The sequence below is a fragment of the Poromitra crassiceps genome (assembly GCF_964638095.1).
Source record: "Poromitra crassiceps genome assembly, chromosome: 18".
In the NCBI taxonomy this organism is placed as follows: domain Eukaryota; kingdom Metazoa; phylum Chordata; class Actinopteri; order Beryciformes; family Melamphaidae; genus Poromitra; species Poromitra crassiceps.
Window position 1 is genome coordinate 20684520 of NC_139636.1, and position 25027 is coordinate 20709546.

Sequence of the window (25027 nt, forward strand, 5' to 3'; positions counted from 1 at the left end):
GCACTTACATCAAAATAATACAAAATTAAAAATGTCAAACAAGGAAAGGCCTGATTCTCAGCAAATAAGGAGACCATCCCCAAACGAACAAGTCTTGAGTGCAAAGCAAAAGTATGGACACATTTCATCCCAAGCTGTTTTAACAGCAGCATTTCATAGGAAAAGGAAAACTGACAATAATTTGAGGAAGTAAAAAAAAAAAAGATGAATCCAGACCAATCTTGTATTTTCTGAATTAAAAGCTTTTCTTTGTATTAAAGCAGAAAAGGCTTTCCTGAATCACTGTGTGTGTCTTGTTTGTTATCCAGGGACCACGCTTTATGACGTTACACCATTTTCCTTTCATCACTAACAAAGTAGATTTCTATTTCTCATTTAAGAAATACTTAATATTGTGAAATTGTACCTGCAGATTTGTGCGTCATTGGTAATGTACACATTGTGGATTTATAAATTGTTAATGAAACGGTATACATATACACAGGGTGGGAATTTTGTCATTTTATGGGCAAGGCCATTAGCCTTCAGCATTGCAATTTTTTTAGGGCACAAGGCCACATGCCAGGGCACAAAGGCCATTGCTCCATTGACATCATGTAAATTGAGGCAATGACACTTCCTTTACATAGGGCAGGCTACATTAAACTAAAACCACTGATGCTTTTAAAGCAACTGACCATAGCAGGCTGGTAGCAGGGCACTGCCAAGGTGGTCTTAGGGATCTCTGCATCACAGCCAGAGGGAGGGGGAACGGCGGCCATGGCGTCCATGTAATTCCTACCCTGCATATACAGCCCAATTGATGTTCCATATTGCTATATTGAAACAAAATTTAAACCCGATTGGGTTGTCAGTTATAAAAACCCATAGCTAGCATTAATGGAACATAATGTAATCTGTATTGAATTTTAACAATATCACTTAAGCCTTCCTTCTGGTTTCAGGAACAGGTCTAAAAGACAGGTTTGACATTAGCAAGTAAATTACAAATTGAGACAGTTCTATATTGAAAGTGCATGTTTTATTAGACGTAAGACTTTAGAGCTTTCCCCCCCCAGGCAAGTTATGGAATTTGTGACCCTATTACGTCCCGAATACCACATGGAAAATGTAATAAAAATGTAACGATACACCCATGTTATGGAGAAATGTTGAAAACTTTGTGAAACACTCAAGTGTGTTGACACAGGTTATTTCTCTTAAATTCATTCGGCCAGTGGTTTTCAAAGTGGGGTCCCTGGGGGGGTTCCCCAGCAATAAGGGTAGGCTAATCATTTATTTTCATGAGAATTCCAACTACTTACTTTCTGTAATAAACATCTAAGTGTGACGACTCTCACTCTCCCGGCCCTGTCTTGTAGAAGCCTGGTGTATCGACTACATTGGGCTTCAGACCATTCAGTCTCTTCCTCACCAATGCAACTTTTGTTGTTCTTTTGTTTTATGTAGTTTGTGTTGTCGTTATTTTCCCTTAGTAAATTATTGCTTCACCTTTTACTTTGTATGACTCCCTAATGTTCCAACCCGGCTCAAGGAAGTAACAAATTAAGGGGGGAGTCATGTACCAAAGTAAAAGGTGAACAATAAATGATTAACTCCAACTAAGGGAAAATAACTAGACGACACAAACCACATGAAACAAACGGAACAAAGCTGCATTGGCGAGGAGGGAGAGACTGAATGGTCTTAAGCCCAATGAGTGCACCCAATCAGCCTAACAAATCCACCACCAGGCTCAAGAAAGTGGGGGTCATCACAAAAGCTAAAATCGTATCAGATGGGGGACCCTGGGACATCTGTCAAATGGGGGTCCATGGTCTAATCCATGTCAGTTTAGGGGACGGGAAAAAGTTTGAGAACCACTTCATTAGGCCAACAATTAAACAGAACACAAAGACTAACAGCTGAAAAAGGCACATACACCTTAAGGTATGAAATGGCAATGGACAAAACAAAAATAATTGTAAGACCCTGAACTTTAGGTACACAAGTATGGCACTCAAGCATAAGATGATTATGCACTTTGAAAACATTCAACAAGTCATGTCAACAGTCTGCTGTCTTCTCCAGAGGCATTACTGTAACAGCAGAGCTGCCATTGAGGGTCATAAACAATCATTATTATCAGTACATTGGACACTGGAATGGAAAAGATATAGCAGAAATTGCAAGAATGACAAATAAACAGCCAGCATTAAAAATTGGAATAAAACAGCAAGCACAGATACAAATTAATCAATGTCTAATCAATGTCTACCTCATTTCCCCGATCAGTGGAGAACATACACATACATAGCTGACGGCTCTATTGTAGAAAAATAATCCAGTCTATTCAGACAGAGTAAAAAGTATTTCAAAAGGCTATATCACTATGTGGCAGAAGAAAGGATTCAACTTTGACGTACACTCATTATGCCAACTGATTTTAAAACTGAATGCAGTGGAGTTCTGCTATCTCAATGATACAAATTCACACAGATGATTTTATTAGAAGGTGATAACTGATAAGACATTAGACAGCCATGGGATGTTACACTGATGTCTCTAGAATAGGAGCAGAGAAAATCATTCAAACCTCTTTTTTTTGCAATAGGGTTTTCAGTACACATTGTCTCTCCAAGCAAGATGATTGCTCTGTTATACTGTAGGGCATTGAGGAATAGCCTTTAAAAAAATAACATCCTTCCTTATCCAGATTTGTCTATTCAAAAATCCAGTCTTTTATCCCTGGACTAGATAGTTTCAGTGCAGACTGCTGTTGGAACATTTCTTTCCTCTTCCCTCTTCCACAGTGGTCTTTCCAGGGGCGTTCCCCTGTCTTTTACTCTCGTGTTGTCACCGACATGAACACTGATTCAATGTTCTCATAGTGAAGGTCACTTTGAGGCAGGTTCTTCTAGTGGAGAACATTTTTATAAATGTTATTTGTGGAGCAAGCAAATCAATCAATCAATTAATCAATCAATCAATCAATCAATCGCCTTTATATCAGGGTGGGCGTCTCCATAGTTTTACGGGATGAAAGACTCCCACAATCATCAAAAGGCAGTACTGCTTTACCTTTCTTCTCCTCAGCTGCTGTCTTGTCCGCTCTGAAGAAGATGCGGGCGCTGCTTAAGGAGAAGTGGAGTAGCTCAAACTCCTACAGTGGAAGGAAGAGTTCAGAGTCAGATATGACTGTGCATCAAGATAGAGATGCGCCACATCACAACACCACTTACCAAATGGAGGGCCTCTTTGCTATGTAAGGGATCATGTGCAGCGAGCTGGTCATTATTGGAAAACTAGAACGACCGCAACGCGGACTTATGCCTCCGCCATTAGTTCATTCTTGAGTCCAAGTGGATGTTGGAGCAAAATTGGAAGAAATTGCATCAAGGCGTTTCTGTGCAGAATTGGATATTTGAGCCAAATGTGAAGAAATTTAGTCAATGTGTTACTGAGATATGGCGTTACCGAGCTAGAAAATTGCATTTGTTAGGTCACTGTGACCTTGACCTTTGACCTTTGATAACCAAAATGGAATCAGTTCATCCTTGAGCCTAAGTGAATGTTTAAGGCGAATCTGATGAAATTCCGTCCAGGCGTTCCTCAGATATGGCGTTAACAAGCTTGAAAATGGCGTTTGAGAGGTCACAGTGACCTTGACCTTTGACCACCAAAATCTAATCAGATCATCCTTGAGCCTAAGTGAATGTTTAAGGTGAATCTGATGAAATTCCATCCAGGCGTTCCTCAGATATGGCGTTAACAAGCTTGAAAATGGCGTTCCGAGAGGTCACAGTGACCTTGACCTTTGACCACCAAAATCTAATCAGATCATCCTTGAGCCTAAGTGAATGTTTAAGGCGAATCTGATGAAATTCCGTCCAGGCGTTCCTCAGATATCGCGTTAACAAGCTTGAAAATGGCGTTCGAGAGGTCACAGTGACCTTGACCTTTGACCTTTGACCACCAAAATCTAATCAGATCATCCTTGAGCCTAAGTGAATGTTTAAGGCGAATCTGATGAAATTCCGTCCAGGCATTCCTCAGATATCGCGTTAACAAGCTTGAAAATGGCGTTCGAGAGGTCACAGTGACCTTGACCTTTGACCTTTGACCACCAAAATCTAATCAGATCATCCTTGAGCCTAAGTGAATGTTTAAGGCGAATCTGATGAAATTCCGTCAAGGCGTTCCTCAGATATGGCGTTAACAAACATCCGTACGGACGGACGGACGGACATCCGTACGGACGGCCGTACGGACGGACAACCCGGATCCATAATGCCTTCGGCCTGGCTTCGCCGGCAGAGGCATAATAACAGCCCGACAGGCTGCGGAGATGATCTGATCAGCCTGAAGGGCTATTATTTTGTTAGCCAATCAGGGACCTGCCTCGTAGTTGACAATGTAACCGGCCATTCAGGGACGCCGCTAGGAAAACAGTAATGGCGGCTCCCGAAGCAATGAGCAGCAACGTTAACGTCCGTAGAGTAAACAGGGCCGTAAGTGCAATTATTGCAGAAATAGACCCAATAACAACAATGAAACAAGAACAAGAGTATGCACCAGCAAAACCACCAGTTTTTCGGCAGAAAAGACGTTTTAGCCGTTTTTCCAAGTGGATTTGTATTTGACTGGATCCGACTCGGATTGGCTGAAGGACTGGATTTGGTGGCGCTGATTGGCTGAAGGTGTCATCGGTCAAGTCAGGTACTCCCACCCACCGAAATTACTGCGGGGGGATTGGAGTCCAGACTGATACGTAGAGTGAAACAACATGTGAGATCACGTTATCAGGATGGTCTTAACCAGGCTATCATTGCTACAGACACACTCCAAAAGTTGAGAACAGATTGTTTAGTAAAGCATTCTTTAGAGCATAAGTGTGTGCGGGTTCTATTATTATTTCAAATTATTGGTAGTACAATCAGAATCATGGGTGGCATTGCAACCTTATTGTGAAAGGGTTTATGACGTGCCTCAGTGTCACTGGGACCTCTGATGTGGAGCACCTTGTTCTCCTGGCAGGGACACCTGAGGCAAACTGGTCTCAGGTGAGGAGCCAGATAAACAGTGATTCATGAGGACACAACCTACTGGGAGGAGACACTGGGGCAAAAACAGGCAGCAAGCTCAGGATTTTACAGAAGCCACCAAAGTGATACTGAAAGGAGTAGTTCCTCGAATGGCCACTTGAGGCCGGCTCCCTGTTCCCCCTTCTTCCCCATGTTAAAATGCCTGTCTTTAAAACAGGGTTAACTAAGCATGTTTACAGCCTGGTTCAAAACACAGTTTTGCTCTATATAGCTAATTCCATCTTTCATAACAACTGTACGGGGGGTGAATGTTTTATACTGTATAACTCACCCGTTTGGAGTAAAATAGATTATAGAAAAGACTATGTTTTGGGCATGATTAACAGGTCGCCTGTCCAGTGATCGCGCAGGTTGCCGATCATGGACCAACAGCAGGTGGAGCTGCGGTTCTGGGAAACCCCTGGTCTCGTGCCGTCAAACGGGGTGACATCACGCTGACTCTGTCCATATTTTTAGATGGTCGATGGGCATAAACCAGGACACCCTGGAGGCACTACATCTCCCAGCATGCCCGGGAGCGCCTGGGGATTCCCCAGGAGCCAGAGAAAACTGCTGGTGAATCAGACATGAGAGCTTGCTCTTCACTGTGACCCTGAAACCTTACTGTTCTGTACCTGGAGGTAGATGTCCAGTCTCTTCTGAGTGAGGTTCATAGTTTGCAGCAGTTTTTCATCCTGGCTGGTGGACTGGACGCTCTGCTCCTTCACCATGGCACTCATCTCTTTCATGTACTTTTCTCTGACGGCATGGAACCAATGCAGGGAGTCAAACTCCAGATACTGGTCCAGCAGCTTCAGAATATACGCCACGCCTGAGAGAGAGAGAGAGAGAAAGAGAGAGAGAGAGAGCGAGGTCAGAAGAGATACAATGGCGGTAGAAGAGGATGGGGGGAGTAAAGAGAGATGGCAAGTGAAGTGTGTCAACACTATAAAGGCCACAGGAAAAACTGCCAAGAATGCCCATTTATGACAACGGATGTCTGCACCTACAAACATGTCTGAAAAGCAAGTCTATTGCATTCTACTTGAACTCATTGCACTGACTCAGCACCAGACCGAGTCGGTGACCGATGCTATGTATTTTGAAAATATTGAAAATGTATAAAAAAATATATTGAGTTCATGGCAAAAACAGGTATCTCCGTGTGTATTTTCTCATCCTATTATATATTGATGTATTTATATTGTAATTATTATTTTTTGTATATATTTTTATTATAAATCATGATAAAACATTTTCACCTGATCATTTTCGCATAAATCACCCCAATTAATATTTCCACTCCAGGGAGTATCAAACAGGTATTGTTTATTCATTTTAAGAACAGCTTTTGCCTCTTTTTGCAAATGAACTCACAATTGTTATTGAGGCATATTTTATTATATACTGATTTATTGTCCACCCCGGTGGTGTACATACTGTACTTAAAAAGCCACTTTAGTTTAAGTGTAATTTGTCACTGTTGCCAACTCACCCATAGCGAAGCCATCATCTGTGAAAGCTGCTCCACCTTTGTTCTTCTTGTTGAGTTTCTCTTTACAGCTGATGGAATGCTCCACAAAATTCACCGTCTGAGGGACAGTGTAGTGTGTCAAGTATGTAGTCTTATGGTGGAGAAAAGTCACAGAAACACTGCAGACAATATGGGTTAAGAGAAACTCATTAAGAGAAAAGAACATGGGGTGCTGTCAAGGAGCTTGGATAGTGTATACAAAATGAAAAAGCATGGGACTGACCAGTGGGGGCACAATCATATAGAAGTTCCTCAAGTGCATGTTCTTGGCACTGCGAAACTCGGGCGCAAACACTCCCACCAGCATCTTGAAGTATTCAGTCCCCTCAGCAGAGTTGCTGGTCAGATCCTCCAACACTGAATCTAGCACACTGGGAGACACAGGGGAAACACTGCTTAGCACTCAACAGGCAGTGTTTCACATTCGTCTAGCTGTGGTGGCCAGTGCCACCTACACAAATAGAAAGATTGAATGCAACTAAAGTACATAATCTCACCTTATTGCTCAGCCTACTCAAAAACAACTACGCAATTATTATTGCAATTCGAGTACAAGTGTCCATATACGAGGGATCAGCCGAGCAGCATTTTGGTAAACAAACCGCGTCACTGGCTGGAAACGGCAATGGGACCCTATGGAGTATGAGCTTGAGTGTCTGACTTTAGCCGACTGACCTGGTTTACATTTTAAAAACTGCGACAGTTCACACAGCTTTAACACGACATGCATATATTATACATCAAACTCTTGAGCTAATTCTGGTCTCACTTAGAATGTCAAAATATAAGCGATGTGATGTATACTTTTTGAGATATTAACATTCGTTTGGCACAACTACTAGTTAACTGCCGCGGGGTTCTGCATTTCTGGATGGTTGTGACGTCACGCTGATTCGTCCTATATCATGACAGCTGTACCTGGCAGCTTTCTGCGTCTCCTCTGACAGCCCCTCCTCCTTCACCAGCTCCTCAAAGTTGACTATATCCTCCAGGTCGGGAACAAACCTGGAGACAACACACACTGGTTAGATCTTCCACAGCAGGGGTTCCCAAACTTTTCAGACCGAGTATCCCTATGTACCTAACCAACCCTCCCAATACAATAAATGTTGCTGATTTAACCATGCAATAGCATCAGAAAGGCTAAATAACAACATAAGCTAGGCTAGTGGATCGAAACGGACACACACACACTGTTGTGGTAAATTGTTCTTTTAGGCCCTCAATCTAGGCAGCGGGGCAGGCCAACCTGCAGGAATCCAGCCTTGTCTTATTAGTTGCAAGGCCTCTTCTAATAAGGCCTAGGACATATTCTTCATGAAGAAAGCGTCACTCCACAAAACTGAAGTCCATCAGTCAGTTTCCAAGTTTTTCCAAATGGTTTATTTCAAGTTGCAGAGAAAGGATTTACAGAGATGTAGGGATGAGAGAGTTTCAGAAAGGACATAAATAGTAAAATGTGTGAACAGCCCAAACCTCCTCACCGAGTCTGGTTGTTTATATAGTATTATCAGATGGCGTCAAAACAATAGTTGGCCATCCGCCTCCTCTTTCGCAACTCGAGGTCACCATGACTTGGGTCCCATATCCATGTTCACTTCCTTGGTTGAAGCAAAATTGCCTATTCGTGCTATTAGGCGATTAGTCTTCTGACTGTTTGATTAAGCAATGGCATAACTACCGGTAATCGTACTTCTGGGGTGAACATTTTCCATAAGCCATTTTCCCCTGATATTATCCAACAGTTGAGGCCTGTCGATCCAAACCCTGGTCACAGCCGGTGAGTTGCAAAACAACATCTCGTGACCTCTCGACAACACATGCTGATTTAACCATGCAATAGCATCAGAAAAGCTAAATAACAACATAAGGCTACTGGATCAAAACGTGCACGCGTGCACACACACGCACACAGCTGTGAAAAAGAGGACCCCTTTGAAAATGTTTCTTCCCTCGTCTAGCCTAAATTTGGAGCACTATTTAGCCACCTTCCTGACAAGCTAGCATGACATGTACCAGGTACCAATCGATGCCTTAGGTCAGGGATGGGCAACTTTGATGATAGAGAGGGCCACACCAAAAAAAATCATCACTACCAGAGGGCCAGATTGTGACCGTGCACTTCCACCAGTAGCCTACTGTAACACCATCACTCCCAATTATAGCTACTAATTTGATGAAAAGGACTGGTAATCAAAGTTTATTATACCAACATTTTTATATTTTTCACATTCAAATTTAGTCATTATTCCATTCATTCAGATGACACCAGAAACTTTGCTGTAGCTTTGAAACAGCCCGCTACAGCAATTTTATGGGGTACATCACCCAAATATGTCGTATTAATCAGATTAATAATGTTGCATGTGCAATGTGCATCCTGGATATAGTTTGTTACAATAGCGTTAGCTCAAATGCTAATGTTAAACAGTATGTGGATGGACAATGCTAATGCCATTAGCGCAATGTTCTGGGATGTACAGTAAAATAAAAACACATATTTGGGTGGTCTAACCAAAAAAAACAAAAAACGAAACTGATCCAGGGGCCACACTGAGTGAGGTCGGGGGCCGCCAGTTGCCCACCCCTGCCTTAGGTCATCTAGATTAATATGATACCAGAAACTTAACTCTGGCCTTAAAACTGAGCCTGCTACAGCCTCTGAAATAAAAAGTTCAGAATCATGATTTTGTCCAAATATCACAATATTTCAGAATGTGTATAATGTAAAAACTGGCTCTGGCGGACAACTGACCACAGTTTGGGAACCACTGTTCTACAGTAAGGACTTCATTTAACTAACATACATTCTCCCCCAGCGGACAATCATGATCATGAGCTCTTCATATTACATTGCCAGGGAGCACACACCCATACCGCAGCATACCAAATCTAAATAAAACCCCCTTGTCATAGAAATAGTTGGAGTAATTGTATGATTAAAATGCACTATGGGAGCTGTTAGCCTGGGTAAACCCAGCCGCCACGTGACCTGCTCTCAGACCTGCTCTCAGTCACTACCTTGTGACTGTAAGCAGGGTAAGCCTGAGAGCAGGTCACTGGGGGCTGGGTTTACCCAGGCTAGGGAGCTGTTTCCTTACCTGATGGCACTGCTGCAGCAGTGCAGTCCTCCAGAGCGGATCATACGCACATAGCCCATGGCATTACCTGGAAAGAAAACAATATGAGAAGTGTGGGCTCATGTTTCTCATCCAGCACCTTTTTGAGGTGTGGCTGGAGTGTTTTATCCTTTTCCAAAGAACTGAACTACACTCTCAACAAAACAGTGTGTCTGTATGTGCATGACTCACCAATTTGGCTGATGAGCTGTCTGAACTGGTCCAGGTAGCTCTGTCCCTCAGGAGTGATGCCCAGCTTCCTGATGCCACGGTTAAACTTCTCCGCTCGCTCAAACGGATACTACATCACACACAGGGACGACGACGACAGGCAGCTTAACACCAGGAGCCGAGTGCACCTTTGCATTACTTCTTGATGTGACAAAATGAATGAATGTGGTGAGTCTGAGAGCTTCTTCCTTCCTACCTTCTGATCAGACTGGTCTTTTGTTTCTCTGAAGAAGCGGATGTCTTTGATGAGTCTGGACTTGATGTGTTCGTCGTACATAAACTGACTGAAGATGTAGAACTTCTTACGCAGGAACTGGTAGGTGAAATTCACCTGATGAAGGGAGAGATGATGTGTGATGTAGACCAGGCAACACAGACAAAGACAACTAAGGGAACGAGCACACAGAGACACACGCCACCGCTGCCGTCAACTCACCGTGGTGTTCATAATGCCTGTGCCATGGGTCCGGATGGAGTTGGCGATGTGGCGGATGTTGATGGTGTTCAAGTGCTTGTTGTTACTCGCCTTCTCAATAAATATCTGTAGCAAAGCAATTATTTCAGTGTAGATCGCATACAGTGTGCAAGCATAGGGTACCGCAACAATACTACTTGGTTCAAGGGAGGAAAAGTGAATAAAGAGGCTAGAAGTCTTACCTGGTTGTTGAGGTTGTAGAGGTAGCGCGAGACAAAGACGTGAATGTTCCTCATGATCTCCAAAACGTCCAAACCCTAATGAGAACACACAGGGCCTATATTTAATCTGCAGTTTGTCATTGAAACTCCCTTAACTAAAGACTCCGGCTCTGTCATAATACATAAGGTGCAACCAAACACACCTGCTCCAGGGTCTGGCTGGGCAGGTGTGCCTCCGTCATGGTGAGTCCGTAGCGCTGCGTGGCGAGGTTCCTCATCTCACTGTAGGTGGCCCAGTCATGCAGAGCCACAGTGGTCAGGTTGTAGAAGGTCTTATCCAGGTAGTGAGTCACATAGGCTGCAAGGAGACAAAACAAACAACAACATAAAAACACATACATCTTCTGGGAAATGACTTATGATGGACAAAATGGATATTTGTCGGAATAAAGAACGTGGCTGGTGTCTTTTCCCCCTCATCCTCAATGTTTAAAATGTCTCTTGCCTTCCTTCTGCTGTAAGCTCTCCCAATCAAGGGACATTATATACTGTACAAATTATCTTGTGCGGTATAAAGACCCCTTGTTCATAATCCAATATAATGTTACTGGGATGTTGTGGATATCATAAGGACTGGCAATGATGTGATGACCCCTCCCCCCCCCCCCCCCCCCCCATCTGCTGACAACCATTTAGATTTTTATTAGTGCACACACACACTGTGTGTGTGGAGTTTAAAAGGGGTCAAGACAGAAAGACACACACACACACACACACACACACACACACACACACGATCTCACTCAGTCTTTTCCACCAGGTGGGAGCATTACACAGTAGATGTTTTGAAGAGTGTAGATTTCATGTTTAGAATCAGATTTAAAATCATGTTTGAATTCAGATGTTCCAATAGTTTCTGACCAGACTGCTTTAACCCATTCCATGAGGTACCTTTGATATGTATGAAGCGATTGTAGAAGCGGATGGGTTTGATGGAGAAGAAGTGAGCCAGGTCCTTCATGCCGACCTTGAAGGGGTTCCTGTCATCCAGCTTCAGGTGCTTGTGAACAGAGAGGCGCAGGTCCTTCTCAATCTCCTTACACAGCTTATCCAACAGGTGCTACAGGAGTTAGACGGCATCAGGAAAGAGAGCAAGAGAGAAATGAAAGCCAGGGTTTGCAAATGTAGGCATGTCACAGGAACATCCAAAACTGAGTTCACATACTTGCATACCATATATATTATTTTCTCACTTTTTTGGGATTCTGTTGTATCCCCCCATTTTCTCCCCAATTGTACTTGGCCAATTCCCCCTGCTGTCCTGGTCATTGCTCCACCCCCTCTGCCGATCTGGGAAGAGTTGTAGACTAGCACATGCTTCCGGAAATACATGGGCAGTCACCAGCTTCTTCTTTTCACCTGACGAATCACGCTATTGCCCCAGTTCACTAGTGCAGCGATCACATACCTTTAATCTGGCTTCCCACCCGTAGACACGGCCAATTGTGCCATGCTGGAGGTAACGCGGTGGCTCGAACGACGACCCTCGTGTTGGTACACAGGGAATCTACCGCTGCAAAACTCAAGACGCGCGCTTTTTCCTACCACGCTTTTCTCCATTACTCTATCCTCCAATTTCCTCATCACCTTGGTCAATGGTCGCTATATTTCACCTGCTCTTTACCTCGTTGAACACATCCATGATCTCTTTGTCGTAGCTCTCCAGTAGCTGGTCACATGACTCCATGTGTTTGGCGTGCAGCATGGTGGGCACGCTGTCTTTCAACGCACTGAACACGTACTGCTCCGGGAAATCAAAGCCATCATCCGGGTGGCACAGCACCGGAAGAGGCAAACGACCACATGCAGGAAAAAGAACAGGAACCAGTGAGAACCACTAAAATGAAGAAATTACACTTAGAAATTATAACTAGAGAAATCAGTAGATCTATATAAGCGCAATGCTTAAGATATTCCCTCCTATCTTCATATACGTATAAGCAGACAATTGTCCAAGTCCCTCTGATCCGAGTCCCAAGCGAGTCTCAAGTCAATTGGTCCCGAGTCTCAAGCAAGTCCCAAGTCTTTCCTTTTGTCGGCAAGTCAAGTCAAGTGAAGTCACAATGTTATTTCAAGTCAAGTCTCGAGTCGAGTCACAGGTTAGAAAAATAACAAGGCAGAGATTATTTAGGCTGCAGACGTGCGCGTTCACGTTAATACGTGCTTGTTGCCAAGCAACACACTTCTCTCAGACGAGCTCGAGACAGCTGACAGACAGCTCCAACTCAGCTCAAACTTATAGAGTTGTATTCAAAGCATAGAAACGTTCTCACAGCTAAATTTAACAGCGCCAACACAAGCAGTTTGATCACAAGTGCAATCAGTACTGAATGCGATGGCAGACTGCGCACTGCGGGCAGTTGACGAAGTCAGGAAGAAATTGAAAGATCTTCCGACGCATCAGCTTTCGTCTATTTACAGCACATATCGATCGATATTTTTGGAGAAGATTCCGGCCGCATCACGCGCAGATCAAGATGAGACAGCTGTCAGTGAGTAGCTACGCATTTGGGTGTAACTTTTACGCCTGCTCCATACACAGACGCAGCACATACAGGGTGCACTAGTCATAAAATTAAGTTAGTCGTAACTTTGAGTTCTACATCAGACGTAGCGTGTAAACCTAGGCGTATGCCCAGCTGGTGCACTCGGCTGATCTTGTCACAAGTCCGAGTCGAGTTTCGAGTCATTTTCTTCCAAGTCCGAGTCGAGTTTCAAGTATTTACCTCCCAAGTCCGAGTCGAGTCGGAAGTCGTCAAATTTGCGACTCGAGTCGACTCGAGTCCGAGTCCCTATTACTCGAGTCCAATTGTCTGCGTATAAGCATGTCAATATTATGATGTTTGCAACTGCAGCAACTTCTGGAAATGTAAAAGAGTTAGTGGATTTGAAATTCATACCTGAACCAAAATGTTTCCCCATAGCTAGAAAAAAATACTATGGTACACACTAGCAAAAAAGAAAAGAAAAAAAACTCGACCTCCTACAAACACACCGTGTAGGAGGACTAAATGTTGGAATTAACAGATTTGGAGGAGGCTGTAAACAGGAGTTCCTTGGGCGTTATCAAGTAAAGTGTGTGTGTGTGTGTGTGTGTGTGTGTGTGTGTGTGTGTGTGTGTGTGCATGCGTGTGTGATACAACAGGAGCTGGCCTGCTTACATGTAGTCGTGCTGCATCCACGGCGTTGTCATACACATCATCCAGGTAGATGGGAAAGACGGCTCTGTGCCAGTACAGGAAACTACAGTCACACTGAAGCTTGACCCTGAGGATGAAAGGAAGGAAAATGGTCTATACATAAGGATTCTCTCAGTATAAGTAAGTAGTACAAGTAAGTATTATAACTCTAAGGCCATGTTCACATTACAGGCAAATCCGATTTGCTGCTAAAGTTATTACGGTAATCATTATCTTGATTGGTTTCCCAAATCTGATTTGGGAGTGTGTCCGCACTGCCACAAATCTGATTTGGGCAAGTGTTCAAGTCGGATCTGTGTCCAGACCTCCATATGTGGTTTGGGACAAGTGACACAAATCAGACTTGGAGCATCCAGACTCATAAAACCAATCTGGATAGAATCATTAATAGGTCACTAAAGTTCACAAATCAGATTTGGCCTCCTAGTCTGAACATGGCCTAAGTAGTAGAGCAAAGGTGGTTGCAAATGTGGTTTTAGTCCCTCCGCTTCACATCGGGCCTAAGAAGTTGAACGCCTCTTAGCCACTGTAAACCACGGCCGGCTTGCTTAATTGTATTTAAATTCTGCTCCACTTCATAATGAATTACAGACTTGATTCACTGTATTCTATATGTGAACAGCATTGAAATCTGGTGTGTGATGACTCATTTCTATAAAACTTAATACAAATAATTTTGGCTGCTAAAAAATATTCTTGGCAAGTCTCTTTTTCCCCCCAGCCCTTGGCAGGTACAAGACACTGGATCAGACACATAATTACAGCCACCCTGCCACATACAGTACATTCTGTTGAGAGGAGAAACCATGGTCTCACCTCTCTCTGAGCTCACTAATCAGATCCAGCTTCTTCAGCACAAGCTGGAGTGGAAGAAGCTCCTCATCTTTGAATGTTTTCTAGAAGGTAGCAAGAGATTGATTCCAAGGTCAAGGTTAAAAGGCAAATGAAACAGCCGCGGATTTGCAATAGCTGCGACCACATATGCAAATTTCCGAAATGCAGGATGCAGGGGCAGCCCACCCTACTCTGCCTCTGCCGCCCTGCATTTTGAACACAAACCTTTACACTTGACCTCCATGCCCTCTGCCCCTGCCATCCCGCATTTCAAAATTGCCACCATCCCCGCCCCCTTTTAGCCAATTGGCATGAACACAAACGCACTAGACCACCATGCCAAATTTCAGCCCTCTACCCCTGCCATCCTGCATTTCGAAATTTGCTGGTCGCAGCTAAAAAGAAAGGACACAAAAACACTAGTATCGTGCATCGAGCATTATTCAAAGCTTTCCCCAGCGTACCAACTGAGTGCCGACGCTCAGAGCCAGAGACACCACTAGGCGTCGCTCCTTAGTGCTGGGTCCGTTGAGGGCATTTTCTGCCATCACCAAAGACGACAGCACGTCCAGCCGCTGCTCGCTGTACTTCTTGTCAGAGACCACCCTTTTCTGACGGGGAAAAGAAAAACATAAGATGACGTCAAATGGAGCCAATTAACAAAAGCAAAGACGGTGCGCTCAATCACAGCAAATCATTTAGGCTATTACAGCAGGTGTTCAGTTAAAGAAAAGCATGGCTTTTACAGAAAGGTTAATAGTTGTAATGAGAATGTCATGTGTGACTCCATGTCTAACCAGCACTCAAATATATATTCTTAATAATTTATTAGTGCAGTAGTGTCAAGGCCAGACATTTAGACTACTAACTGCCCTAATCAATCATCAAGATTATGAATTTGAGTGCTGGTTTTCCTTAGGTTGAGTAAGATGTGACAATCTCATTAGAAAACTATGAACATATCAATTATATAGTATAAATAATTGTGAGTTTGTGTCTACCTTGGCATTGCCAATGGCATTGAGGGCCTGCGACTGGAGCTGCTGGGTGATGTGAGAAACGGAGTCGGCCACAACCATCGAGCGCCGGTGGAATGTGTGTTCCACTGCCTGAGGGGACAGTGGCATCACATGTCAATCTCTGAGCTTTGATATACGCAACTGATATACCCTATATAAAATTGAGTATGAGGGCGATGTTTGTTTCAAGTTCTGTGTTCGGCCACAGCTATGCCGTTTTACGTGCGATCGGATTTTTTAATTAGGCTAATAAGCTAATGATGTGATGTCATCCGTGATGATGTCAAAAGTGATGTCATAAGGATACTGCTTATTGATCTGGTACTTTAACGGTATTCTTATTGGTTCTTTTTGTTAAATTAAGAATAGAAACAGTTGCAAAATCTTTAAATGGGTGTGTTCATAAATTCAAACTGACCATTTGATCTCAGATCAGAGCACTCTGGACAGAACGCCAACAGATATTACTCAGAAAATATAACGAATAAAATATGATGCATTATTATCCAGCATTAACGTTTATGTAGCAATAATGAATAGGAAATCTATTAGTAGCACCCGTGGGAGGGGGTACATATTTATCTCAGCACAGAATCATTTTTAAATAGCATATGCTAGCAAAACTGTAGCGGTGTACAGCCATGATGAATGAACAAACACGCGCAGTCGCACACAAAACACCTTGAGCAACTCCACCAGTCGACAGAGGGCTTTGACAGAGGTCTTGGTCATGGGCCGCTGCATCGACATGTACATGTTCATGGTGGTCTTGATGATGGTGCCGATGCTGTAGGCGTATAGGATTCCCTGTGAGGGACAGAAGACAGAGTTTATCATGAACTGATACTAAAGTCAAGCTGTTTAAGATCTGCAAAACAGTTATAACACTTCACTGGTTTTGTTGATCAAATTAGACCATAGTAAAATTTAAGGCAGCTGAGTCTGCAGCTAAACCGTACCCATTCAGTTGACTTTGACTGTATATATTACAGATTGTTCTATTGTTCTGGGATGGATCACACCTATCATTGAAGTATGTCTCTGCTATACACATTAACATTTAAATGTTTCCCTCATAAAGCATAGACTGATGTGCACATCATTTCCTTTCCTAATATTTACGTCTTTTAAGGCTAAAAGCTTGACTCTGTTCCCCATCCAGAAGTATCCTGACAATCCATTTTTGACATATCAACACATCAAAGATGCCTGCCACTTGTTGCACTTCCTAGTTGAACACACACACAAAGGTTTATTTCCATTTGCGTAATTGCCATGTCTGGATTTGAGAGGCAATGCATTTACACTTGTTTGCTAATGCGGCCAAATGCATCCCTGTACACTTCTGGAGGTGCACTGGGTTATTTTTTCTGTCTTGGGTGCATTTATACCTGGATTTTGTGCGTTATTGGACGCATGCTAATGGAAACTGTGAAGGTAGTCTTTGTAGTTCCATACTTTAAGATATTGTTGCTCCAAATAGCATTTAGCATTGAGCCTATCTCGGGGTAACTCAGTCAGTCTTTACCTGTACAAACACATTACAGCGGCTGCTAAGGTCTTCTGCCAACTTGTCACTTCTCTGCTCCTTGGATAAGATGGCTTCCATCTTCATCATCCAGGAAGCCACAAACACATAGTAGGACTGGACATCCCTGAAGAGGCGAGAGAACACAAACATTAAGGATCATTTATTGAATTGTGATCAATCGTTTCTGACTGCAGATGCTTTTTCACATTTCTGAATTGCACAAAATAACTGCGACAGATTTGTTGACCAACTGACTTGGTTAGTGTCTGTGCTTTTTGCTGCAGGTAGGCATCTCTCTGTGCTCTGATGCCCTGCAGACTCTTCTTATCCATCAGTTTGGCAGCAGCTGGGACCTTAGCGATGAGGAAGGCATCGGGAAACCAGATGATGTTAGCAGTCAGAGTCACAGCTGGGACCTGGAGGGAAGGAGAGGCACAAACACAGATAGCCAAGACGCTTCCACTGCCTTCAGACAAACAGATAAAGATTGGGGTTGTTGTCACACAAGAAATAAGGGAGGTAGGATAAAAAAAAAACTACCTTTTTGCAGATGTCTAGCAGAGCTTTGTAGAGCTTCTTGTCGACAGCCCTGAAGATGTGAAAGTGAAGCACAAAGAGACCACACACACCAGCATACTTATCCCTCTGGTCAATCTCAGTAGGTTCTCCTGAAACACATACAGATGTGAACGAGGTTGAAGCTGCAGAAACAAGAGTAAGGACATGTAAAATGCATCTACTTGAGAAGAGAAACTGACCTATCTTGGACTCGACACTTGCGAATATGGTGCGTATGTTGAAGGCGAACTCCTCGGCGAAGGCACTGTTTTTGGCAACAACTACTCCCTCATCAAACCGCTGCTCCACACAGGCCTGTCACACAGTCCCAGACATCAGGTGAGTGCTCAAGACATAAACAGATTTTTCCCCCTTTATTCAGTCTTAAATTGGACTATATTTTTGGAAAGTTGGAAATTCTCTGTTTGCATTTTAAATACAAAAAAACACAGATTTTCAGCAAACACTTCAATATATCAGCCTTAATTCTACAAGATGAGATACAACATGATGAAGTCCTGGTAGAAATAAAGTTACCTGTAATATCATGCCATCCAGCAGCTGTCCCTCCAGCTTGAGCAGCAGCTTCTCAAAAGGTTTCAGCTTCTCTTCGGGAATGGCAAATTTCCCAGGGTTGTGATGCACAGATTTAAGTAACCTACAGCGGGAGGATACAGTTATAGAAAACTACTGATGATTAACGACCAAGTTAAGTATGTATGTTGAATAAGATCACAAAGTCTCTTTACTGTATGGCGTGGATAGTTGAAATTAGGTGTGAGAGCTGTCAGTACATAATACTACGGTAAATGTTCAGTTTCTTACTCGATTACCCTTAAGCATGGAATGTATTTTGGTAAAAGTTGAAACCAAACCAAAAAAGAAAAGAAAGCATGTACCGTTAATAACTGTTCTAATGATAGTTGGGTGAAATGAAATGAACGCAGGTTTTCTTTACTCCCAACAAAAATATATAAATTTTTAAGCATTTTATTTTCAGTAATTAATCAGAAGGTGTCAAGAAAGAATGTTTTTTGTGATTTCTGACAAATTTGCTTTTGTGAAAACTTTTGAAAATGTGGGATAGTTACATCAGTGTACCAAAGGAAATTCTGAATTTCCACCACAGACATATAAATTATGTATTAAGGAAGTTGTGGTAAGAATTCATAGCATTTATCATTGATTATTCATTAATTAGCTGCTCACTGATTATTAGTAGTTGTTCACTGGTTGATTATTAGTTATTATTAATCAATGTCTTTGATGGGTAAAGTATAACCACTAGCTTAACCATATAACTAATGAAGCGTCAGGTTTGTCTCTCAAGCTCTGATGCATACCACAAGTATCATCCTTCAAGTTCTGCAGGTGTTTGTTTTTTTCATGCTGTACCTCTAATAAGATTCTCACTTGTTGCAACAATTGAACTTTTATTACTTTGAGTTTCAAGTTTCCTGAGTGGTCTTGTCTATACTGCTGAATTCCCAGCACAGAAGTATTTGTCCTTAAAGGGATACACCACTTTTTGGGGAGTTAAGTTCATTTGCCACATCCCCCCCACATAACCAAGATACTGTATCTTGGTTAGAATCTGTCTTTTTGGAAGGAAAAGAGGTAGATAGTAAATAGGTCGGTGGCCATGTTTGGAAAGTAGTACCGGCTACCTCTTTTCCTTCCAAAAAGACAGATTATGTGCATTTTGGATTAATATTTCATCATGTGGTGAGTACTCGAAGCACAACATGTATTTTGGCGCCGTGAGATGTGTGTTTTGGCGAATTTTTAACAGCTGTACCATTAGCCTCCATTCTATGGCGATACTAACTAACTTCATGACTGTAGCTCACTGTAAACTGCGCGGACAGTGCCGGTAAGGCACTGTATCTTGGTTTGGGGGATGTGGCAAATGAGCTTAACTCCCAAAAAAGTGGTGTATCCCTTTAATCATTTGATCACATGACTTTAGTTCATTTGCATTTCACCTCAGACAAGGCAGGACACTGCTTTCAAATCTGATATGCACCTAGATTTGCTAGAAAGACAAAGATTTCAGCTTTTCGGTTTCGCCAACTAGGGCGCTGCTTGATGTCACTAGGTTGACTGTATGGTACAGTAGTAAGGATTTTGACTGTTAGATTCATGTGATGAAATGTTTCATGTCCTCTTTAAGCTTTTCCCTTTTCTCACTGGTTGCAGTATTTATGTGTGCGTTTACCTTTTGTACATCTTCCAGTGGTCTTTTAGTGTGCCATGATTCTCCATAATCTCATCCAGTGTGAGCAGGACCACTAACAACTCCCCAAGGTGTTCGTACACTATCTGCACAGAGAACACAAAATAGACACGATAAGAAATATTTATAGAATAGAGACTCACCACGAAAAAACTCATCTTGTTATCACAATAATTTACCTGGAAATGGACTCCTGATGACTCAATGATTTTTGTTGCACCCCTAAAAAACAAAAACAAAAAACAAAAACAAAACACATTTTATAACTTTTATTTCCTGTCCTCAGGAACTTGTCAAAACAAATGTACTGAATTGCAAATGTATGCCACATTTTTGTCTGCATGTAAGGTACATATAGGTTCTTTCCAGAATGCAGATATGAGCCAAACCACAAAGTATGCATGTACAATAATGTGCACAAATTGGCTTCGGTTCGAGAACCTTGCTTACTTGTTGCTGTTGTAGAGGGCCGCCAGCTGATGAACAATGTTGACCACCACCTCAAAACATCTGGAGACAAAACAGGACAGCTCCTATCAAAAGACAAAACAGAGAGTAACGTTATAACTTATAGAACACTTGTTTGGACTTCAGTAAACAGTATTATGACAGATGTTACGCATGCCCTACCTGAAGGAAGGAGATAAATCTTCCCATCTGAATCTGGGACTCTCCTTCAACAACACTGGTGTCGGAAACTGATATGCAACACACACATAGGGGGGCGTGCATGCACGCGCACACGCGCACACACACACACGCGCGCACACACACACACACACACACACACACACACACACACACACACACACACTTAAATTAGAGTCAATCCATCCATGAGCAATATGAATCACTAAAGGGAAACCCAAGATAAAAGCAAATGATTCCTGTGACATTACCTCCCTCTCCATAGTACAATAAGCCATTGTAGAACTTGGTTTCTGCCTACAAGGGAAGGTAAATATTAAACATCAATTCAAGTTTCTTCAGATGTTTTGGCACAACAGAAGATGGCACAACACTGACTAAGGACAAGATCTCTAGTAGGGCTGCAACTAACGATTATTTTCATTATTGATTAATCTGTCGATTATTAATTAGTTGTTTTGTCTATAAAATGCCACAAAATGAAAAATGACAATCATGAACTAGGTTAGAGTAGTCAGAATGTCTGCAGCTGTTGCACGTTTGGCTTGGCTGTGTTGCTGCCGGTTAGGGGTGCCGCTGTTGCCTCGGCGGCAGTGTGTCGCTGGCGGAGTGGCCGGGCGAAATGAGTAACAGCTGTATGCCCTAGGGCTGGGCAATAATTCTGTACTATCGTTTGTCGTCTTTCAGTGGTGTCATATCATGATGATATGACAATTGCCAGGTAATTATAATGATGATATTATAATTGGATTACTAAACGTGACTTTGCTTACATGAACCATATAGTGATATACATTGGTACCGAAACTGACCCATGATTATTGTGATATTGATTTCAACCGTATCGCCCAGCCCCAGTATACCCTGTTTGTTCTGCTCTCTCTCTTCTCCCGTCCCTCCCCCTGTTCTCTCCATTCTCCCACTCCCCTCTCTCTCTCTTCTCCCCCCCCATTCTTTCCCCTTCTCTCCACCTCTAATATAAAATTGTTCAATCCTGTTTATTGATACTTAAGGACATGCTGGACTTACTTCCGGTGTTGTTGCTACACAACGCTGGGGGTACGGCGCTCGCTCTGCTATGGGTTACGCCCCCCAACGCCAAACTCAATACAAAAACCTGTCAGTTTTACTGTTGTCTTGCTTGTCACTAAGTGTGCCCAGCTGCTATAACAAGACTTTAGACCTGTTATGAATCAGTAGGGTCTTTTGTAATATTCGGGCTAAAAACCGATGCTCAGACAACATATGTGTCTTTGATATACTTGTTTATTTACAGAATTCACATCTGCGCTCATTGTTTTGACTCACGGGTTACCCCCAGTTCCGGGTTCCTTCCTGCCCACCTTGCTTGCGTGACGTCAGCGGAACCTTAAGAATAGTGCTTAGCTAGACTTAGCTAAACATATTCTCTGTAAAGCTCTCTGAGACATGCTTTGAATTAGGGCAATACAAATAAACTTGACCTTAAGCTTGACCATTTAAGAAGCTGGAACGAAATAATTTGTGTCCCCCCCCCCCTTAAAATTAACCAATTAATTGATTATAAAATTATAAAAATATAGTAGGTTGATGATACATTTTCTGCCGATCAACTAATTGATAAATCAACTAATCGTTGCAGATTTATCTATAGCATATTGATTAAGAAAGAGTACATGCAGCAGATATGATGTAAAACAAATGGATCCAAATAAACCTCTTAACATTGGAGAGTAACTAAGCATTCACTCCGGTTTAACCATGCTTACCTCATACTTAAGTTTCTTCACTTCACTGCAGAGAGCGGCGAATACTGTGATGACTTTGTTCAGAACCTGCAAACACCACAAAATGACAATGATGGTCAGAAAAATACAACTGGAAAGCATCCGAATCAGATTGCAAACATTATTCATCATGGCACTTAAATAGTTAACACACTGTAGTTGGAAATGTAACAAGCAATCAGCTCAGGTGGAAGTTTCCTTGGGCTTAACTTACCTTGTTATCTGTTTTAATTAACTCCAGTAAGGAAGACTGCTCGTATGGGAGGAGCTGAAAAGACAACGTATCAGGAAGGAAATGACTGTGAGGAACACAAATCGTTCTGAAAATGTCAGCAATGTTGTTAAGTGGATGTATTGTCATTGCCTTCCAGCGGTTTACCTTGAGGGCAATAGGGTCTAGATTGAAATCCCAGACATCTCCTATGGAATCATCCAGAGCCTCCTCAATGCCCCTCAGCTGGGAGGTGTACTCCTCCAGAAACTTCCCATAGTTCTTCAGCTGAACCTCTGTGTGTATTTCTGAAGGGTGGGAAGGTTTTTGGTTTAGAACATTAAAAAGATTATGCTTTATCCACCCCCCCACCCCCCCCCCCCCCCCCACCCCCCACACACACACACACACACACACACACACACACACACACACACACACACACACACACCCTGCAGGTGGTAGGGATCCAGTGCAGTGCATAGCTCAAGTCAAGTACACTCCATCAGGGAGAGTGCTTGCTATGCTGACACAGGCTTTAACCTGGGCCTCTGGTTGATGGACAGTCTTCCTTGTAAAATCCAAAATGAGGAAGAGATAAGTGGCTACAATAATGTAACCTGCAGTAGTTAGCTACCTTAATAGACAGTAAACAAGCTATAAGCCCAGCATTTTACATGATGAATTGAAAATAAATTGTGATGATTCGATACTGCAGATGAAATAGGGCCCTGAATATGTTAACGCTGGGGTCAGGGAATGGGAGCACATACACAAGATGAGACAGGCTGCAGCGACGTTTACTGCTGCTGCTGACACTAGTGGAGCATACAGCATGGTATGGTTGTTTCTGTTTGTTCTCTACTTTCATCATTTACACTGAAGTAACAGATCGTTACACCACCATAATTGCTCAGTCATTTACCTTGAGCCAATGTTATCTTGTGCAAGCTAAGCCCTGTCAAAACGGCTGAGGCGACGGCTGTCAAACTCAGTTGTTGGATGGCGATGACTATTGGTGGTAGTCCACCAGGTAATTTCACGCTTGTTATACCTGGACAAAATGCATGTTCAAATAAAAATAACTAACGTTACTAGCGTAATGTGAGTCGTGACATAATAGTGTTCGTAAAGGAAACGCGTGCTTCCGAATTAATTAAATGAAATACCGTAGCTAATAACAATACAGGGTTTGATTCATTCCAGCAAATAGACGGTGCCCAGAGGCAAACCATCTCACTGCGCGAGCAAGCTAGCACTGCCAGTGCCATGTAACTTAGCTTGGTGCTAACTAGTTTTAAGTTTGGGTAAGAGCAGGACGCAGTACTTACTCTGTGACCCATCGTCAAAACGATCAAATTCCCAGTCAGGTGCAATAGTTTCTACCGCCATGACAGCTAGGCTGCCCAAACAATAATGATGTTACGCCTGGGAAAAACACAAGCTACGCGATCCCATGATTTGCCTCATGACTTCGTGAATACTTGCTAGTGGTCATGGGAAATGGAGTTTAAAAGGGGTCGAGACAGAAAGACAGAAAGACACACACACACGCACACACACACACACACACACACACACACACACACACACACACACACACACACACACACACACACACACACACACACACACACACACACACACACACACACACACTGTCAGAGAGAGAGGTGTGTCTGTCTCTCCGACTGTCCTAGCTGCTGTCTCTTGTGCAGGCATTGTATCTGCCATTGTGTTTGAATATCCAAGCAACTAGTATGATAGAGGGAGTGAAAGGGAGAGAGATAAGTGGAGGGAGGTGAAGGGGGGAGAAAGTTAGGAGGAAGGCCGGGACGAAGAGTTATGGGCAGGAGGAGAGCACTGGGAGAATACATGTGGAGTATCTGTATCTTTTCCTCTTTTTCTCCTGTGGTTTCACATTAAAGGTAAAGTCATATTATTTCCCTCTACCACTCTTTCCTTACTGTAGTCTTGATTTTACTCAGAATACAAAAGCAAATGAAAACAAAAGTGAGACCAATGTTGGTATATAGTTCTGCTTGATCAGGTGATTATGTGTCTATACATATAATATTGAGAACGACTTCACTCAAGTTTTTGATACATTGTGTGATACACTCTTCAGCCTGTGTAATTGGCAAATTCCAAAGTAATAGATTTTGCACAGCAACTCTCACAACCTTTCCAAACGGGTAACCTCAGCTGTTCAGTGTTTGTCTGTGTCAAACAAAGTAGCCTCAGAATTGCTTATAGGAACCGTAGGCATGCAGAATGATAATGCGAGTCATTTGTGCCATCAGATGACTGTGACACAACGTTGCTAACCTGGCTGCTCATGGGACTGAAATGTGTTTGGAAGGACAAACAGATAGTCATCT

General features: G+C 42.7%; 1 protein-coding gene across 2 annotated transcripts; it reads right to left on the minus strand.

Annotated features, from left to right (window-relative positions):
• Positions 1-1018: 1018 nt before the first annotated feature.
• On the minus strand, positions 1019-24048 carry washc4 (WASH complex subunit 4). Of its 2 annotated transcripts, none has more exons than XM_083654315.1 (33): positions 23978-24048; positions 22815-22954; positions 22650-22703; positions 22418-22483; positions 20921-20966; positions 20652-20719; positions 20472-20554; positions 20201-20243; positions 20004-20107; positions 18323-18443; positions 17986-18100; positions 17768-17895; positions 17483-17643; positions 17225-17351; positions 16378-16503; positions 15679-15786; positions 15142-15288; positions 14660-14739; positions 13805-13910; positions 12268-12384; positions 11535-11703; positions 10787-10941; positions 10605-10679; positions 10384-10488; positions 10144-10278; positions 9909-10017; positions 9699-9765; positions 7516-7602; positions 6821-6968; positions 6559-6655; positions 5699-5895; positions 3061-3142; positions 1019-2893 (listed from the first exon to the last, which is right to left on the minus strand). In XM_083654315.1, exons 1-33 carry the CDS (start codon positions 24036-24038, stop codon positions 2877-2879), a joined length of 3444 nt encoding a protein of 1147 aa, XP_083510441.1. In that variant the 5' UTR covers positions 24039-24048; the 3' UTR covers positions 1019-2876. The 2 variants fall into 2 exon arrangements, with proteins under 2 accessions (XP_083510441.1, XP_083510440.1); XM_083654314.1 differs by having other exon boundaries at positions 1019-2896.
• Between the last annotated feature and the right edge of the window lie 979 nt (positions 24049-25027).

Coding starts and splice junctions, on each gene's coding strand:
- washc4 (XM_083654314.1), bottom strand. CDS start 24,038: ATGGCGGTAGAAACTATTGCACCTGACTGGGAATTTGATCGTTTTGAC. Junction 17,896..17,985: donor AAGTGTCGAGTCCAAGATAG/GTCAGTTTCTCT, acceptor TATGTGTTTCAG/GAGAACCTACTGAGATTGAC. Junction 17,644..17,767: donor TGCTAGACATCTGCAAAAAG/GTAGTTTTTTTT, acceptor CCTTCCCTCCAG/GTCCCAGCTGTGACTCTGAC.